At 37.6% G+C, this 20722-nt stretch overlaps 1 protein-coding gene across 1 annotated transcript in view; it reads left to right on the top strand.

Annotated features, from left to right (window-relative positions):
- Window positions 1–20722, top strand: part of GPC5 (glypican 5) — a 639840-nt gene that overhangs the window by 233902 nt on the left and 385216 nt on the right. The window contains exon 3 of the mRNA XM_022576945.3: window positions 460–1148. Coding sequence (XP_022432653.2) covers window positions 460–1148 — 689 coding nt within the window. The remainder of the gene's footprint in view (window positions 1–459; window positions 1149–20722) is intronic.

Genomic DNA, 20722 nt, shown 5'->3' with positions numbered 1-20722 from the left:
ATTCTGAAAAAAAAGAAAAGAAAAGAAAAAAGTGAAATCATAAAAATACAGTAAGTGTTGAGTCAAATATCTAATGTCATTGTCTTTTATAAATAATGAATTCATGACTGGAAATTGTTCTCTTAGTGACATTTTTTTCCTACCGTTAGCAGGTTATGAATGACTGAATAAAATCAATAAGAATTTACTATACATGTAACTTCTTTTTGATTTCTGCACTTTTTGTGTTTGATCCTAGGAAATACATGTCTATAAAACGTGTGTGTCGTGCGTAGTGCCCACCTTCCGCCAGGCGTTATCCTTGGGAAGCTAACTTGGGTTTAGTAGGCTGAGCATTCCCATTTAGATTCTTAGGTTAGTTTTGCTGCATTAAGCTCATTTACTGTCTGGAGCAGGTGGATGAACAGTGTCAATGTGAATACTAAGCCTTTTCATCCTTTACTTCTGCTTTTGTTACAGAAACCCTTGAAACCCTCATCAGACAAGCAGAAAATTACACCAGTATACTGTTCTGCAACACCTACAGGAACATGGCCTTAGAGGCTGCTGCTTCCGTCCAGGAGTTCTTCACTGACGTAGGGCTCTATTTATTTGGTGCGGATGTTAATCCTGAAGAATTCGTAAACAGATTCTTTGACAGTCTTTTCCCTTTAGTCTACAATCATATCATTAACCCTGGTGACAGTTCCCTGGAATACTCAGAATGCATCCGGATGGCCCGCCGGGACATTAGTCCATTTGGTAATATTCCCAAAAGAGTACTGGGGCAGATGGGGCGATCGCTGCTGCCCAGTCGCACATTTCTGCAGGCGCTGAATCTGGGCATTGAAGTCATCAATACCACAGACCATCTGCACTTCTCCAAAGAGTGCAGCAGAGCCCTCCTGAGGATGCAGTACTGCCCGCACTGCCAAGGCCTGACTCTCAGTAAGCCTTGCATGGGATACTGCCTCAACGTCGTGCGAGGCTGCTTGGCACACATGGCAGAGCTTAACCCACACTGGCATATGTACATCCTGTCATTGGAAGAGCTGTCGGATGCCATGCATGGGACATACGACATTGAGCACGTGCTGCTGAACTTCCACTTGCTCGTTAATGATGCTGTGGTGCAGGCTCACCTTGATGGACAGAAATTATTGGAACAGGTAAGCAGCCACTCAGTGTTTACTGATTTTTTAGAACTCAGCAATTAGCTATATATTACATAAAGTGTGTGGATTATAAGCACATCATCATGTACTTTAAATTATGGCAGCTTAACAAGCTAATACTTTAGGAAATAGTAGGAGAATGCATGAGTTACATTCAATTCTAAATATAGTTTACATCTTACATCAAAATTTTGGTTAGCTAAAATACCAGTTTCTCCTCTAAGTAGAAGCCTTCTTATAGGATTAGTTCAGTGAGGTAGAGAGGGCTCAGTTTTAAAATCAGGACCAGTATAGATTTGATTCTGCTGTCTGCCAGTAATTCTCAAGTCCCTTAGCTTCTCTGAGCCTCAGTTTCCTCACTGATAAGAAGAAAATAGTAACACATAACTTTTGGAGTATTCTTTTTTGGGAAGATAGGCAATCATGTAGGCATACTACCTAGTATGGTGCCTGGTACTCCAAAAATGGGTAGTTATTGTTGGCATTTCAAAAGTATTCAGCTTCAAAATAGAAAATGCCAGTTATATAGTCATTAAATGAAAATTTGATATCTTAGGTTTCAAAAGTGTTTCTTCAGAGACTCTCCAGAATCTGGCACAATCGTGGTGTGATGATTTTTTTTTTTTTTTTTTTTTTTGCGGTACGCGGGCCTCTCACTGTTGTGGCCTCTCCCGTTGCGGAGCACAGGCTCTGGACGCGCAGGCCCAGCGGCCATGGCTCACGGGCCCAGCTGCTCCGCGGCATGTGGGATCTTCCCGGACCGGGGCACGAACCCGTTTCCCCTGCATTGGCAGGCGGACTCTCAACCAGTGCGTCACCAGGGATACCCCAGGAGGGCCTTTTTGTATCCTTAAAATTTATCACATAGAAAAATATCTACTTTTTCTATTCCAAAGGCTAAACTAACACAGGTTTGTAGGTAGATAGACACGTTTCAACTCCTGAGTTTCGTACTCATTAGTCATGTGGTCTGAACAAGCTACTAAAACCCTCTGAGTCTGTTTTGTCCTGTGTGAAGAAGGAAGTGATGGTTTAAGTGACACAAGGTAAGGCTCTGACATTCGTAGGTACTTGGTACCTGAGAAGCTTGCTTTATTCTTTCCATATTCTGGGACCAGCCCTGAGCAAACCTCGGTGAAGCAGGTTACTTTAGTATTATAAATGATTAGAATCATCATCATACTTGCGTTCTATAAATAAATTTTTAACAACATTTTTGTCATATGAAACTCCTTAGTGGATTTTCAAAGAACATTCTTTTCTTTAAGCAAATAATTCTATTTCATTTAATAAGTGGTCCTTAACTATCTTGAAAAACATCAATTATTACTAATAAATTGTAGATTCTTTTCCAAATAAAACAACTGAGACTTTCTTTTTAACTTATGGTGACAGAGGAGAAACTGACTTTAAATTCCTTGAAAATTGGCTCATTATATTTATTTCTGCCAACTTCAAAGTGATTTATAAGCTGTTTATCAAGCTTTGATAACCAGTTCACACATCAATGAATTTAATAAATTCAAAATAAATTACTGGTGAGCCGGCAAATAATGACTTTCTCACATTCCCAAAGCAATCTCTGAGATCTAGTACTTTCAAGTCTAGTCCTCAGTAATTACGTACAGCCACTTTAAGAAATCCATAGGGGTACCTGATGTATCATACTTCCGTTGGATGCATTTCAACTGGAAAAAAAAAATTCTCAGTTTCCTGAGAAAATTATAAATATCTTCTATTTGGTAAACCATTAAAGAAACAAAATCTAATTTATAAGAGAGCATTTAAATTTTATAATCGTTCTGGTGATTAAGACAAAAATCTAATAAAGCATTAACAGAGGCCATCAAAGTATGGAGATTAAAAGCACAGACTCTACTCTCAGACTGGATTTCCCATCTGTCTCTACCACTTACTAGCTGTGAGTTTGGGAGCTTGATTATCTAATCTTTCTTGAGTTTCCTCTTCACTGAAATGGGGTAATAACAAACAGTACCTACATCATAGAGTTCTTGTGAGAATAAAATGAGATTCGGTTAGTGTCTTACACGTGGTAACTGTTTAAAGCCTACTAATTATTAGTACATATGTTCTTTATAAATACTTCATTGATCTCTCTGGTGTTTTAAATGCTTTCAATGTGAATACCTCTTTCTTCCTGTGGTATAGAATTCAAAAAATATTTTAAACGGGCATTTAACGTAAGCGGACAATTGTAAAGATGTTCCTTGAAGGAGAAGAAAAAACTGGAATTTTTATTTATTTAAATATATATATGTATTTTATTTTTGGCTGTGTTGGATCCTCAGTGCTGCGCGTGGGCTTTCTTTTAGTTGTGGCGAGCGAGGGCTACTCTTCATTGTGGTGCGTGGGCTTCTCATCGCGGTGGCTTCTCTTGTTGCGGAGCACGGGCTCTAGGCACGCGGACTTCAGTAGTTGTGGCTCGCGGGCTCTAGAGTGCAGGCTCAGTAGTTGTGGTGCACGGGCTTACTTGCTCCGCGGCATGTGGGATCTTCCCAGACCAGGGCTCGAACCTGTGACACCTGCATTGGCAGGCGGATTCTTAACCATTGCACCACCAGGGAAACCCCAAAACTGGAATTTTTATAAAATATTATTTAGAAGTCTACAATGTGTTTTAATATTAATGGATATTAATTGCTAATTATTTGATAACAGTAATTCCTTTGTGAGGAAATGATTGAATGATTGATTTTTTAGTAGGAAATGATTTAAAGGATTGAATGATTTCTTGGTAGGAAATTATTCATTTTGTAAATAAAAACTTGATATTTTAAAAAATTATATCTGCTATTAATTAAATTTAGAAAATTAGTTATTAATATAATTGAATGCTTTAACTTATTAAAGAAACAACAATGCAGGATCTGGGTTAATTCCAATGTTTCAACCTCTTCTAAATGGAACATATGTTACCAAGAAACTCAACTGAATGTTGATTCTGTACAATTTTAGAAATAAAAAGGTTTTTTCAGCTTTATTGAGATCTAGTTGACAAAATAAAATTCTTCTTTAAATATTTGGAAGAATTCAGTAGTGAAACCATCTAGTCCTGGGCTTTACTTTGTCGAGAGGTTTTAAAAAAATTTGTTTTTTAAATTACTGGTTAAATCTCCTTATTCATTATTGGTGCTGTTCAGATTTTCTATTTTTTAATGTCTCAGTCTTGGCAGGATATATGTTTCTAGGAATTTATCCATTTCTTCCAGGCTATCCAATTTCTTGGCTTATTATTATTCATTGTAGTCTCTTATGATCCTTTGTATTTCTGTAGTGTCAGTTGTAATATCTCCTCTTTCGTTTATAATTTAATTTACTTGAGTCTTCTCTCATTTTTTTCTTACTCTAGCTAAAGATTAGTCCTTTTTCTACCTTTTCAAAAACGAGCTCTCAGTTTTGTTGATATTTTCTATTGTTTTTTTCTCGTCTCTGTTTCATTTATTTCTGCTCTGATCTTTGTTATTTCCTTCCTTCTGGTAATGTTGGGCTTAATTTGTTCTTCTTTTTCTAGTTCCTTGAGGTATAAAGTTAGGTTGTTTATCTCAGATCTTTCTTTTTCCTTAATGTAGGTGTTTATCAGTATAAACTTTCCTGCTTTTGCTGCATCTCCTAAGTTTTGGTATGCTGTGTTTCCACAGCTGGGAGTTGAGGGTTCCCTCTAGCCTGTGCTACCTGTTTCCATGTGGGTATTTTCTCATTTGCTTGATGTACAGGGGTTTCTCAGCTAGTTTCTAAAATGGCTCTGTGTATACAATAGCTGTACATTCTGTGTATCTTCGGGAATAGGGAACTTCCTAGGGAAACGAGGAGCCTCCTATAATGGGAATTGCTGCTACAGAAAGTTTCTGTTTTTAAGTCTGTACTGGGTTCCAGAGCATAATTTCCAACAATAAAAGTCCCACTCTGTATTTTTAAATAAAAAATCAGTTTTCCACATCTCTTACCTTTGCACTATTAGTACAGTTTCAGCTGATTGCATCCAAATTACTTTAGGATAGCTATGTACTTCAGTTTCCATACCTTTCAAGATTGAGTTTAAGGTGAACTGTACACACTAATGCCCTCTAATTAAACTACATTGTTGTGATAACTAATATTTGATCACTGCTTCTCTACACATCTACATTTATCTGAAACTGTGAAATGAAAGCCTAATAAATTAATTATGTGTTTTTAGGTATCTCAATGATATCTTTATATATAAATTGAAAGGAAAATTAAAATGATAGCCTGGGTTATTTATGGTAAAGCACTAATTTTATTTTATTTCTTCCATAGTGTGGTATATATTTTCCTAAAAATCACTCTGTATTCAATTTTACATAATACGGACTATGGGACAAATAAGGTTAAGGCAACACATTACTCTCTCAAGTCTGTGTCCTTGAAATTGCCCCTAGTGTGGGAATGGTGGGTGGTATATACATTCCAAAGATGGGGGGTGGGGGCAGGTAAGGAGCCTCTGATCTCCTGGGTCCCGCTCACGTGTCAAGTGGCAGTCACATCCTCTCGATGACCTCTTCCAACAATATACAAAAAGCCAACAATGCATTATTTCTGAAGCAAAGTTTATTTTTTTAGGAGCTTTCATTCACGTATATTTTTGTACTTGGCTAACAGAGAATAAAGGGCTGTGACCAAAGGTTATAAATCAGCTACCTGTGGACAAAGTTTATGAGTAGGTGGGCAAGACTTCATTGAAAATACCTTCATCATGTCATTTGATATATCTTGATGACATTTTCATCAAAATACCATTTTTACCTTTGCCTAATTTTTGTTTAACTGATGGGTTGGGCTAATGTCGAACTTGTAATTATTATATTGTTCAGATGAGCTGGTCCTTTTGAGGAATAAGACTGGAGCTTGACAAGAGAAAAGGGAAAGGCATAAGAATTAAATTAGCAACAATTGAAGGGGGAAGACATAAGCTTCTAGAGCAAAAGTAAAAGCTCAGACAGAATCCAATGAAAATGGGCTAACTGAAAATAGAAAAATCTATAAGCTAATAGAAAAGAAAAGGAAGATTCATTAGACTGTGAGAAGGTCATCCAGTCCAACTCATCATTCTAGATAGAGATCACTTTGAAAGGTTTTCACCCACTTAATTCTGGATACTAAATAGTGATAGGGAGCCTGCTCTTACAGAAATGGTAGCAGTAAAGCATGTAGCAATAATTAGTGGGTTTTCCTCTCAATGGTAGGCCCATTTAGTTCTTTTCAGATGTGGAATGAGACAGAATTTTCTGACTAGAGTTAAGTCAAAGGGTAATCCTATTGTCCATTGATTTTCTACTCAAGCATTACGAAAAATTGAGATATTTCTATAATATTTTCAGCCCCAGCTGATAAGAATTTTCTTTACATGCCTGATTAGATCCAAATCCTTCATCTTTTGGAGACTTGCTCCCTGCACATGTGGATCATGGGAGGAGGGGGTGTCCTCTTTGGCCCTTTGATAACCTCTCTTGAAATGATTGGCAGTGGTGAGGACCAATCAAGATCCAGGTACCTCATATGAGAGGTAAGTCTAAATTTTTTTAGGAACACATTGGATAACAACTTGCATAATTTAAGGATAGATATTTTATAAGACTTTAAAAATATTGCATGATTAATTTGTGATTTTACCTTTCTGAGCAAGATTGTGGTATGAATTACTTGAGAATAAGCACTGATAATCATGATTCTTTATTTCTACTTAATTTCCTGGGAAAGAAAAAAAATTATTCAATGTCTTACGAAGCCCTGAAGTCCTATAAAGGGAAAGCTGGACACAGATCTCTGGGAATAATGGTCTATCAGGTTTGTGGACAGCTCTAGTCGTTGGAGAGTTCACCCTTATGGTGAATGAATGTCTGCATCTTCAGTTGTCCTGCCTGGTACTCTAGAATGGAATGCGTTGAAGATAGGGACTCAATCTTGGACATCTTACACATCAGCTATGTGAAAGCTATTACTATGCTCCTTGCCTGATAGCTTCTTCTTTGTAGGCTTTTGACTCCCTTTATATTCAATTCTTCTTTACATGCTTTCTTGTTAAGATCAAGATTTTAACCACGCAGCTCTGTCTTTCTCTCCTGGAGGACCTGCTGACCGAGGATGGAGTCGGCCACACTGGAGGGAGCTTGGGGGTTGACAACTGGTAGACTTCAGGCATGAACTTTTTCATTCCCTCACCATCAAAGCCAGATGCTTCTCCTTCCTCAGGGATCTGGAATCTGGAGGATTCCTGATTGTAGTCTCAAGACTCTATCAAATATACTTTTTAGGAAATTGGGAATGGAAGGATAATTTTCAGAACCTTTAAATTTCCTTCTCAATTTTTGCATCATGTATGCCTCTGTTTTGTTATGTTGTTGAGGTTTCTCTGAGCTAACAGAACTCTTACACCCATAATATGAGCTTGTGTCTTCTGGGAATAAGAAGGTTTTAATAATAACCAGCGATTCTTTTTAATTTTTCTGAAATAATTTTTGCTTGAAGTTTTAAAGTGTGTAGCTGTTCATATACATTACTGATGTTTTTGGCTGGTTTGGAACAGCTGTCCTCTACCTTAAATGGTATAAATTCTCTCTAAATTGGATACTGCATAAAAAATTGTTTTTTTCCCTTAAGTGCAGCAAGGATGCGATATTTCTTTTGGAGTTTTTGCCTCTCCCTTTTTACCCGAGTGTTTTCTGAATGCAACAACACTTTCTTGGTTAGAGATTTTTAATGCTTTGATTTTTAATGCAGATAATTTTTAAGTGCATTGATAATTTTAGATTCTGCATGTAATTTTGTGTACATTTGCTGTCTTTTTTTTTTCTTTGAGAGTTTGTAAACTGGCATTAACTCAGTCTCATAAATCAGCAATCTTTTGTCTTCACCAATTAAGAGGTCTCCATTTTCTGATGCCTTTGACATATGCAATTCCACATTTCCACACTTCATGTTGTCCTTCCCCAGAACAGCAGCCCAATATCTCCTCTCTAGCAAGTGTTCATTTAGGGTCTTGATCAGACTCTCTTTATTATTAAAAACTCAATCCAAAGGCAAGGTTTTTTTTTTCCTTCTAAATTAATTTTGCCCATTCTTCCCTTCCATTTTTGAGATTTTATGAAAGCAGCTTTATTCTTCTCTGAAGGTTGGAATTTACCTCCAAAGGCTCTGTTAGTGCTATCTGAAGCTGTCCTCCATTCTTCTGATGGATTTTGAAGGCTTTTTTGGTTGTAACCTTGTTTCGTTTGCTTTGATGCGTTTCCTAAAAAATTTAATCTTGCTTATAATGTCAGCCAGCAGCTGAACTTGTAAACATTTAGATTTTTCTCCTTTCTGTGCTTTCTGTAAGTATTTGGTTTAAGCCCAAGTAAAGAGATGTAGCTTCTCAGCTCTTTATTCATGGTCTTTACATTTCCCATGTCTTAGAGTACTGGCTTCCAGTCTGGTTGATTTAAGGTCTCCAGACTCTTTCCAAAGTAGCTAAATTTCTCAATAATTCAATATTTTTCCTATAGAAGGACAGACACTCCAGTGGGCAGTTTTTTTGTGTCTCCTTGCATAGAAATACAAAGTTTTAAGCCCAAAACCCTCACTGTGACTATAAAAGCCATCATCGCTCACAGCGTTTCTTGGGGATCTGGGCCTGTGCTAAGCTCCCTTGACAGCACTGCCACTGCTGGGCATGGAGTCTCCAAGGATCAGTATCACACAGAGCATCACAGCCATTAGTGGGCTCCCCATGGCCCCCAAGGCCACTGATGACTCAGCTCAGGCTGCCACGTTCCTATGGCCATAACAGATCATACAACCCTGCACTGAGAATTCTGCCCAGAATGTCCATGGTGCATAGAAACCAGAGCATTCCTCACTGGAAGTGGTATAAGTGACAAGAAAAACAGTGCCTCTCAAGATGTGCCCCCCACATCTGAACCCACAATGTCAGCGGTCATATCACATGACGCTGGGGTACCGACGAGGCTCCATAGGGCAGAGGGGATGGCCAACAGCTCCGGCCATACTAGGTGTTTCCTGGCTGCCCCAAGAACTAAGCAGGGAAATGTCTTTCTGTGTCTGTAGTTGTTTCTGTTTGGGAAGCTCCATGGTGAAGGGCTGCAGGCCCCCGACAGTGGCCACTGATCCTCTTGTTCTTCAATGAACTTTTCATTCTGTGGCTTTGGAGTTCTAACCCAGCCCACGATGATCAGAGAAGACTCTGACTCTCCGTGTGCCCTTGGTTTGTGTCTGGCTCGCCTTGAGTGTGTAGGGGCCAAGTGTGTGAGTGGCCTTATGATGGGCCCTGCATAGGGTTTTGACTCACTTCTCTGTTTTCACATTTAACAACTAAAGAAGAAATCATAGGAATTTTCAAAGTCTTCACATTTCAAGAATGTGCAGTCTTACTGTGATCTTTTGTTCCCCTTCCACTTTTCTTCTCTGTCTGAGCCCACAGGGACTGCGTGGACCAGAAGGGTTGGTGGCTGACATCTAACCCTTCAGCAGCAGAGACAGGTAGACTCTCCTACCTTTTAAAATTGAGGCTTGCCTTCTCCTTACTCCATTTTCAGCTATCACTGTGTTCACTTGGAGACTAGAATAAGTAGACGGAACCCTCTTGGTGTCAAAATTACCCAAGGGAAATATAAATAGTGATAAAAATAGAAAGCCAGGAAAAGTGCATGGTAGGGTGTGAGAGAGTCAGTTTTAGGCTACATACTAAACTCATCAATGACCTTGAGCTGTATTTGTCTGTACTATATGAATAGTCTTACTTGAAGAAGATCCCACCTCATTACATCAAACGGTAGTAGATGCTTGATGCTAGATATCACTGTTGCGCAAGGAACTGTGCATTTCAAGGTGACCTCCAGGTTTTAATCTAGGGTTAGGAAACCTTTATCCTCGAACTGGATAGAGAAGGATTCTAAAAAAATCCACCATGTTGTCAAATGATAGGTGGTTATAGCTTCCGTCAATAAAGTAGTAAGTATGGGGAAAAATAATCCAAAAAAATGAAAAGAAGGCAAGCATTACTCAGTGCTATTTCTGTGTATAAGGACCTTACTATGCTCTGTAGAGTCAGATGTTATTTTACGGAAGATCGATACATTGCAAATAATTTTTGTCCTTTTGTATCACAAGTTATTTTCATCTGATAGAGAAAGCAAACTGGAGAGTTATTGTTTTATTTACCCGAAAAATATTAATCATCTTCTACATCTCATTTTAGAATAATATTCTGGGGTTCCTTCTTTCACGGACTATAACACTGGTATGTACTGTCAAGCAGCTTTACTGGGCTGTTTTTCCCTCATTAAGGAATTGAACAAATATTTCACAACTGCTCGTCATATGTTAGTTTTTCTTTCCTTCTTTCCTTCTTTCCTTCTTTCCTTCTTTCCTTCTTTCCTTCCTTCCTTCCTTCCTTCCTCCCTCCCTCCCTCCCTCCCTCTCTTTCTTTCTTTCTTCATTGGGTCTTCATTGCTGCACACAGACTTTCTCTAGTTGTGGCGAACGGGGGCTACTCTTCGTTGCAGTGCGCAGGCTCCTCATTGCGGTGGCTTCTCTTGTTGTGGAGCACTGGCTCTAGGCAGGCAGGCTTCAGTAGTTGTGGCACACAGTCTCAGTAGTTGTGGTGCATGGGTTTAGTTGCTCCATGGCCTGTGGGATCTTCCCTGACCAGGGCTCAAACCTGTGTCCCCTGCACTGGCAGGCAGATTCTTAACCACTTCACCATTAGGGAAGTCCCCATATGTTAGTTTTAGAGTCACATTTTTTATCTTTTTTGAAAATTATACTGTGACCTCTCACACTGAGAAAAAAAGGTTCTAGAAAAGTTGTTATAATGGATGGGATTCTTTGGAAGTGACAGGAAATCAAACTCATTTAAACCTTCCTGAGGGGGGGGTAATTTTTAAGTCACGTGACTAAAGGTCAAAAGGTACAGGTAGCTGAAGATCTGACTTGATCTGTTTCTTCATGAATGTTATTAACATGCTTCTCTACTTCTCAATGAAGCTTTAGTCTGTCTTGGTTTGTTTCTCAGGAAGACCGTTCCCGAGTGCTAACAAGGTAGGCTATACAATCTCTAGGCTCATCCTTGTGTAGTTTAGCAAGAATAAAAACAGAACTTATTTCCCATGGATCAAAACCTCTTATATGCTTGCTCCTTGCTTTGATTTTGAGCCCATTCATCTCTCTGAACTATCTGCTCATGCGCTGGCTGGACACCCTGGGGTCATTTTCCCACCCTGGAGCCATATGTGGGGTCAGCTGACTTAAACAGGTCAATAGAGAGTTGGAGTGGGTATTCCCAGAGGATGAATGGAGGACAGCAGTGAAAACAGAAAACAAAAAAGAAAAATCAAACAGATAAGAAATGAAGTATATGTTATCATGATAAAGGATGAACTTCATACTGAATGTCTTTTAGGAATATGCCAAATAGTATTGACATACACGTAACCATGAAGTAAGATACAAACGTAATGGAAATATACATTCAAATGAAAGCTAACACATAATGGAAACAGAAAACTAAAAAATGTTAGAACTATTATATAGTTCCAAGAGCACAGTGGAACTTCTGGAAGCATTCGTTTTAAAATCAGGAATAAGACATCCCTGTCGTGTATTACACTCTCCGAGTTAAATGTTTAAGTGGAGGCACTAATTAATGTAATTAGACAACACATCAATAAAAAGTAACCTAATAAAAATGGGCAAAGGGTTTAAAGAGACGTTCTCCAAAGAAGGTATATAAATGGCTAATAAACATACAAAAACATGTTGTCATCATTAGTCACTAAGGACATGCAAATCAAAATCATAAAGAGACAGTTACACTTCACACCCCCTAGGATGGCTCTAATGTAAATGATACACAATAACAAGTGTTGTTAATGCTGTGGAGAAATTTGGACACTCACACGTTGCTGGAGGGATTGTAAAATGATGCAGTCACTTTGGAAACCAGTTTGACAGTTCCTCATAATGCTAAACATAGAGTTATCATATGACCCAGCAATTTCATGCCGAAGTATATACCCAAGGGAATTGAATACGTATGTTCGCAAAAAACTTATATATGGATATTCGTGGCAGCTTTATTCATAAGAGCCAAAAGGTGGAAATGACCTAAATGTTCACCAACTGATACCTGGATGAATAACATGTTTTATAACTGTACGACGGAATGCTATTTGGCAGTAAGGAAGAATGCAGTACTGATACATGCTACAGTGTGACTTAGGCTACAATGATTGAACCTTGAAAATACGCTATGTGAAATAAGTTAGTCACAGAAGACCACATATTACGTGATTCTAATTATATGAAATATTTAGAATAGCAAATTCACTGAGATAGAAAGTAGATTAGTGACTACCAGGGGTGAGAGAATAAGGAATTACTGCTAATGCATATAGGATTTTTGCAGGGGAGAGTGATAAAAATATTGTAAAATTACATAGCAGTGATGGTTGCACATCTCTGTTAATATAGTAAAATTCGCTGAGTTGTGCATTTCAAAAGAGTGCACTTTATGGTACATGAATTATATAACAATAAAACTGTTATAAAAAGTCATAATATATAATTTTGAAAATTGACTCATACAGATCGAAAACCAGTATATTCCAGTGAATAATTTCCATTTATACATTTGTTCTTTTGATTCGCCTATGCTTCTTGAGGCTTTGGGAACTCAGAGGAACAATGTTTCTTTTCACTTGTCATCCAAATGACACACTAAAAATGTTTTCAGACATTTTATCGTGAACAGTTCAAGGTCCTTCAGAGAAAAAAAATGTCTGTCCTTATAGTAAAGGTGTTTTCCCCATAGACGGTAAACTTTTAGACCTTGAAAAGCTGTTTTTCTCATTCAAGAAAAGTTTGGGTCAGATAAAAATGGATAAAAATGGTGGATAATCTCGTTCATTTATCTGAACATGCAACAGATGTATGTTGCGTCTTTCAGTGTACCAGGCACTGCTAGACACTGAGTTTATACCAACTGGGCCTGCAGCTGCCCTGTTAGAACTTACAGTGAACTAATTCATTTTTCCATAACCTTGTTAGCATCTCAAGTCTATTCTCCAGACAGAAGTCAGGATAAGTTTTCCAAAATATAAACTATATTATATGTAAAATCTTTCAGTAGCTTCCTATTAACCTTAGAATAGAATCTGAAAGCCTTTAAATTGACCTTTAATGCTTTGCATATCTGACCTTTACCACCACTTTACCCTCACTTTGAACCACTCTTTTTTAAAAATTTTTTATTTTATATTGGAGTATAATTGATTAACAATGTTGTGTTACAGACCTACTAGAGAATGGACTTGAGGATTTGGGGAGGGGGAAGGGTAAGCTGTGACAAAGCGAGAGAGTGGCATGGACATATATACACTGCCAAACGTAAAATAGATAGCTAGTGGGAAGCGGCCGCATAGCACAGGGAGATCAGCTCGGTGCTTTTTTTTTTTTTTTAACATCTTTATTGGAGTATAATTGCTTTACAATGGTGTGTTAGTTTCTGCTTTATAACAAAGTGAATCAGTTATACATATACATATGTTCCCATATCTCTTCCCTCTTGCGTCTCCCTCCCACCCTCCCTATCCCACCCCTCCAGGTGGTCACAAAGCACTGAGCTGATCTCCCTGTGCTATGCGGCTGCATAAATAAATTAAAAATCATAATATATAATGATTAAATATATTAAATATATTTTATTTAATATATTTAAATATATTTTATATTAATATATTTAAATATATTAAAAATCATAATATATAATGCCAATAGAATGTGATATTTTCATTACTTGTTTATCAACAAATAATATAATCTATGCAATTAAAATATACATCACAATCATCAATGTCCTTGATAGAGCATTCTTATTTCCACACTGGGATATATAAAAGTCCCACTGCTAAGTCCCAGCCCAAAAGATAATGCATAGAATCCTTTCACCCCAGTGTTTGGCCTCCTATGACTTTGCTGTTGGTTTTTCCTCAGCATGACCATCTGCTGACTAGCCTTAGAACAAAGGGATATCGGGTGTTTCCTAATATGTTTCCTACAGAACAAGTCATACCCTATTAAGAGACAAAGGACAGTCCTACCTAGAACTTTAATAACCCACCATCTGAGAAGTAAATATTAAGATTAGTGGAAAAAAGAAACCAAATTAATATTACAAGATGGATAAATGGAAATAAAAGAAAACACATGCATTCACTTTAATCTACAAGCAAGAGGGTTTTTTTAAAATAAAATTAATTTTATGTTTATGAAAAATTTGAAATAAGTAAGAGAGCAGTGCCCCATTTAAAAATACTCCCTTTAATGCCTAGGTAGTCAGATGTGACCAGGTGATGGTAGTATCCACATCTTTTCAGCGTTTTACCTTTTCACCACTTGCCACAGTTCCCAGGATAAAAAGAAGTGTAGTTAACAGTAATGTCTTTTCTCCCTTTCTTTAATCTCACATTCTCTACCACTGATGATTTCATGTTTCTGCGACATAAAAAGTGGTTTATTCCCAGAGTCACTTTGGAGACCCTTGTCACATCAGCCTAGAAATTGATGTCTCAGATTAAATTACCACCTTATTTGTATATATCCAAGGCAATCTCTGAGCGCCAGACCTATATACATAGTTTTCGCTTGACACTTTTTCTCAGAATGGTCCCAAACTGTTCAAAACCCATGAATCCAGAATTGAACCCATCATCTTGTCTCCCAATCCTGATTAGTCTTTGGGATCCCCTGGCTCAGTACATCCACCCATATACCTAGGAATCGTCCTTGACACTTACCTTCCAGTACTGATTCCTATTGATTTCACATCCTAACCATATCTCAAATATGTTTGAATCTCTCCACCACCACCCATTTTCTTGCATGGGTGATGGCAGGCAAACGTGTCCTAATTAGTCTAATCTCATTAAGTCACTTCATGTCCATTACTGCCCCACTCCATCTATAGAGTCACCAGAATAACACTTGAAAAACTTAGTTGCAACCTCCTGTACTCAGGATTTAAAGCGCTATAATTGTAGATCTGACAAATCTCTTTAACATGGTCATCAAGACTCCGTATGTCTGACTTCCAAACGTCTCTCAGTCTTATGCTCTCACCAGCAGCTCCCCTCTGTCCTTGGTTACCTTGGAGTTCTACAGATGTTGACCCCAAAGTCCAATTTCTTGAGACTCTATTGTATTGAAATAAAAGTACTAGTAGTATTCAAAGACATAGTACAGAGATGTTTGTATCAATATTTGCAGCGACATTCTAACCACAGCACTGGAAACAAACAAATATTCGCAATGGTGGACTGTTGAATAAATTAGGATACAGCCACACCAAGGAGGGTTATGCAAGCATCACAGATAATGAATTTAAGCTGTATCAATAGACGTGAATGGATTTTTATGTGATATCATGGGATTGAGAAAGTGGAATGAATAGGAATACATATGATCCTATTTTTATTAAGCATTCAATTTTTGCATGGAATATCTTTGTATTTATAAATACATACGTATATGTATATATGTTTGAATATGTGCAGAGTACATGGGCACGTGAACGTGGAGAACAATAGAAAGGGATGATAAATGATTTGCTTCACCTGATGATCTGGGAAGGAAAAGATGTGAGTGGCCATAATAAGGGAGAGGGAGTTGGAGAAGCAAACAAAGTAATAGGAAAAATCTATGGCATTAAAAAAAAATAGAATGCAGCATTATGATCCCGTTTATGACGTATATGAGCGTGTATATGTGTGTGTATCTCTATGTACACATACTTAAGTTAGAAAGCATAAAACTGGCATTTGTATACACTAGTGACTTCTGGTATGTTCATGAAATTTCAGTTGCAAAAGAAAGCTTTGCAGGGATGTATACAATATAATTCTAATTTAGTAAAATCAGACCAAAAAAAGAATAAAATGTGTGTATATGTGTATATCTGCTTGTTTGTAAAATTGAGGAGAATGCTGTAGAAGGTTAGGTCTCAGCCAATTTGCTTTCCTTCCCTTAGGAAAAACTGGTTAGGTAGTCTTCCAGACATTTAACATGCATTTATATGCATAGATGAATGTAACAACAGAAATACGTGATGTTTTAATTTGAATGCCATCAATCGTATCCTATTTTACTTATCATTTTTCAGTTTTTTTAAACTCATAGTACGTCCTGATATTTCACTTTTAACCATTGCATAGTACTCTATATTATAATATACTATGATTATGTAGCGATTATCATGACAGAATGATGGACATTAATTTCTAATTTTCATCATTAAAAATAAATGCTCTCGGGGCTTCCCTGGTGGCGCAGTGGTTGAGAGTCCGCCTGCCGATGCAGGGGACGCTGATTCGTGCCCTGGTCCGGGAAGATCCCACATGCCGCAGAGTGGCTGGGCCCGTGAGCCACGGCCGCTGAGCCTGCGCGTCCGGAGCCTGTGCTCCGCAACGGGAGAGGCCACAACAGTGAGAGGCCCGCGTACCGCAAATAAATAAATAAATAAATGCTCTCTTAAGCATCTCAGAATGGTCCCAAACTGTTCAAAACCCATGAATCCAGAATTGAACCCATCATCTTGTCTCCCAATCCCAATTAGTCTCCCAATTAGTCTCCTTGTTCTTAAGTGTCATTGTTTCTTTAGGTGAGATACAGTTAAGTAGAATTGCTGGCTGGTAGAAAGTGTAGACTTAAAAACTTAATAAAAACAGCCAGGTCCCCTCCAACAAGAGTTGGAGGTACCGTTTTATACTCACGCTAGCAGTGTAAGAGATCATCTTCCCAACACCTTTGCCAATAGCTGATACTGTCCATCTTTAAAATGTCTTCTAGTTGGGTGGATGAAAATTGTATTGTTAATTTCATAGATAAGTGCTAAGGTTATCAGCTTTCATATGACTTTTGCTATTTGCATTTTTTTTCTGTGACTTAGGTATTCATATCCTTTGTCCATTTGCTTTTTTCCATTGGGTCATTTGTCTTTTTAACTTTTCTGAATAATAAGCATTTGTCTCTTAAATATATTGAAATTATTTTCCCAGTCAGCAGTGTTTCTTTCAAGTACCCTTCTAACAATTTTCTAACAGTGCAATTTTTTGACGTCTGAATGTTACATGGAGTATTAGTTATAGGTGGTCAGTATCTATGAAAAATAAGAAAGGTAGAAAAGCCTGTAATGCCTCAGTGTGGTAAACAGGAAGACACAATGTTATACTTTGAGTACTTTATGGAGGGGGGTATTTAAATTGTCTCCAGAATTATCATTTGACTATTCCCAACAAATAAGGTAGTTGAGAAGAAACTACTAATTTATTTGCATAAATGTGTATTAGCTTTGTTTGGGGGGCTGAGTCGGGACTTTGATAGCAATTAGGAACAACAGAAAAAAACCAAGCAAAATATTTCTCTGCAGTACTCTAAGCTGTGGCGGAACAAATCCTATTGAGATGTACAAACCAAATGCTTGCAAGGTTGACAAATAACCTCAAGTTGAGAGCTCAAGGGTGACAATTTCACAAGTGATATTTTAAGTGAACCTTGGAAGACGGTAACATTTAGACAAGCAGAAAAGAAGAAACGTTCAAAGACTGAAAAGTACAGGGTAACTTTAGAGACTATGAGTAATACAGTTTAGCTAAAGCGTATAGTGTTTAAAGTGGAGGAGTGCTGGGAAATTTGGAGGTTCTGCTGTAAATTCACTTGAAATGCTTTAGTTTGTACTCATTAGGAAATGGGAGGAACCATCAAAGGCTTTGGATCAGAGAAGCAATATGGTCAAAACGGTGCTGTAGGAAGATGAATCTGGGAGCCTGGGCAGAAGGATTAGAGAGCTAGGAGAATCGGAGAGAAAGTCAGTAAGGAAGCTCTTGCATCTACACAAGGAAGAGCTAATGGAAGCCCATTCTAGGGGGAAAGAATTTCCAATGCAGGGTAGGAGAAGTGAAAATGCAAGAGACCTTATCTGACGAGAGCAGAATAAATAGCCGTTGAACTTTTAAAAAAAATTTTTATTGGAGTATAGTTGATTTACATTGTTGTGTTAGTTTCAGGTGTACAGCGAAGTGAATCAGTTATACATATACATATATCCACTCTTTTTTTAAGATTCTTTTCCCATATAGGTCATTACAGTGTACTGAGTAGAGTTCCCTGTGCTATACAGTAGGTCCTTATTAGTAATCTATTTTATATACAGCCTGTGAACATTTAAACCTCTAGCTGATGCCATTTTAAAGCATCTTCAAACATCTTCAGCTTTGAAAAAGTGGGGAAATATGGTCGTATTGATGTATCTCCGTTTTATTTTTTACCTAATTACATTTAAAAATATTTACTTTCACAATGTAGGATTCTCACTCCCTTTGGTAAATGAAATGGTCAAGTTTTGATTTTGTCTCTAGGGATATTATTTAGTCTTTCAATGTCCTCTGTTCTTCAACTTGATTTTAAGTTGCTTCTCTTTCCTCCCTTGTGGTTTCTCACCACCTCAATATTGAGGTAGTACTGGCTGGTTGGCCATCTTTTTGTGACAGAGCTTAGTAGTTTGTAGAATATTAGACTGTATATCTCAAGGAGTTTTAAATGTCACGAAGCCCAATGATCACAGAAGGAAAAAAATACTTTTTTCTCCAGAGATCATATCGAAAAATGTAACTGAATCAAGCTTTGCTTAGTATAACCAAATTAATATCCACTGTTGAGAATTTTTTCTCATTTCCATCCCCTCAGCCTCAGGGTAGAATTCCTCTCTCTTTTTTTTTTTTTCTTTCTATCAATGATTCAAGGTTTGTCTAAAACCTTCCCGGGTACCTCTGGTCCCTAGTAATTTTTCTTTGGGCTCCTATACAACTCCCTGCTTATAACATTCTTTTGACACATAGTTTATACCCTATTAAGACATTGTTTATATCATATTGAAGTTAGCTTTATATATTTATCAATTTGTTTCATCATTGGAAACCCTACCTCCCTAATTAGATTATAAACTCCTTGAAGATAAGAAATTAGCAAAATACATTCTAGCTCTAGCTTTTATTGCCCTTATCAATAAAAACTTCCTTCACGCAATGAAGAAAGAAAGAAATCCCTACATTTAGAGATGTTTACAAAATCCCCACAGCTGCACTGTGAATTAAGTATGTATATTTTTCCAGTGTCAAAAGATGAACAGAGCTTATAAGTTATTTGCTTAAAGTCAGATTGTAAATTTTCTCCTAAACCCTGCAATTGCCAATTATGCTAGTACATCAGCATCCTGCTGACCTTCACCAGTGGTGTGGTCAGCCTTCTCAGATGCTCCAAGCTGTCCCAGCCCTCTAACCACTCCCAGGTCATTCAGTATGTGGCTCTGACTACAGGATCAACTCCATTATGCCTTTCTTCCCAAGTTACATCAGTGACCAATGGAAATTCAAAACGCTTGGATTATCTAAGATCATTAGTCCATGACCCATCTCCCAGGGTAATGGAAATAAAAACAAAAATAAACAAATGGGACCTAATTAAATGTAAAAACATTTGCACAGCAAAGGAAACCTTAAACAAGATGAAAAGACAACCCTCAGAGTCAGATAAAATATTTGCAAATGAAGCAACTGACAAGGGATTAATTTCCAAAGTATACAAAGAGCTCATGCAGCTCAATATCAAAAAAACAAACAACCCAATCAAAAAATGGGTGGAAGACCTAAATAGACATTTCTTCAAAGAAGACATACAGATGGCCAACAAACACATGAAAAGATGCTCAACATCACTAATTATTAGAGAAACGCAAATCAAAACTAAGATACAATGAGGTATTACCTCACACCAGTCAGAATGGCCATCATCAAAAAATCTACAAACAATAAATGCTGGAGAGGGTGTGGAGAAGAGGGCACCCTCCTACACTGTTGGTGGGAATATAAATTGGTACAGCCACTATGGAGAACAGTATGGAGGTTCCTTACAAAACTAAAAATAGAACTACCATACGACCCAGTAATCCCACTCCTGGGTGTATACCTGGAGAAAACCATAATTCAAAAACACATGGACCCCAGTGTTCATTGCAGCTCTATTTATAATAGCCAGGACATGGAAGCAACCTAAATGCCCACTGACAGAGGAATGGATAAAGAAGATGTGGTATATATATATATACACACACATATACACACAATGGAATATTATCCAGCCATAAAAAGGAATGAAATTGAGCCATTTGCCTAGACGTGGATGGAGTTAGAGACTGTTATACAGAGAGTGAAGTAAGTCAGAAAGAGAAAAACGAATATTGTATAATATCTCTTATATGTGGAATCTAGAAAAATGGTACAGATGAAAACTTATTCGCAAAGCAGAGATAGAGACACAGATGTAGAGAACAAACTTATGGATACCAAGGGGGGGAGAAGGGGTGGGATGAATTGGGAGATTGGGATTGACATGTATACACTACTATGTATAAAATAGGTAACTAACGAGAACCTACTATATAGCACAGGGAACTCTACTCAGTGCTCTGTGGTGACCTAAATGGA

The sequence above is a fragment of the Delphinapterus leucas genome, chromosome 18, assembly GCF_059928025.1.
Source record: "Delphinapterus leucas isolate spDelLeu-1000000601 "Yukka" chromosome 18, BTC_Dleu_Yukka2, whole genome shotgun sequence".
NCBI classification, from domain to species: domain Eukaryota; kingdom Metazoa; phylum Chordata; class Mammalia; order Artiodactyla; family Monodontidae; genus Delphinapterus; species Delphinapterus leucas.
The sequence above is the reverse complement of the archived record's forward strand: the minus strand, read 5'-3'. Positions and strand labels throughout refer to the sequence as shown.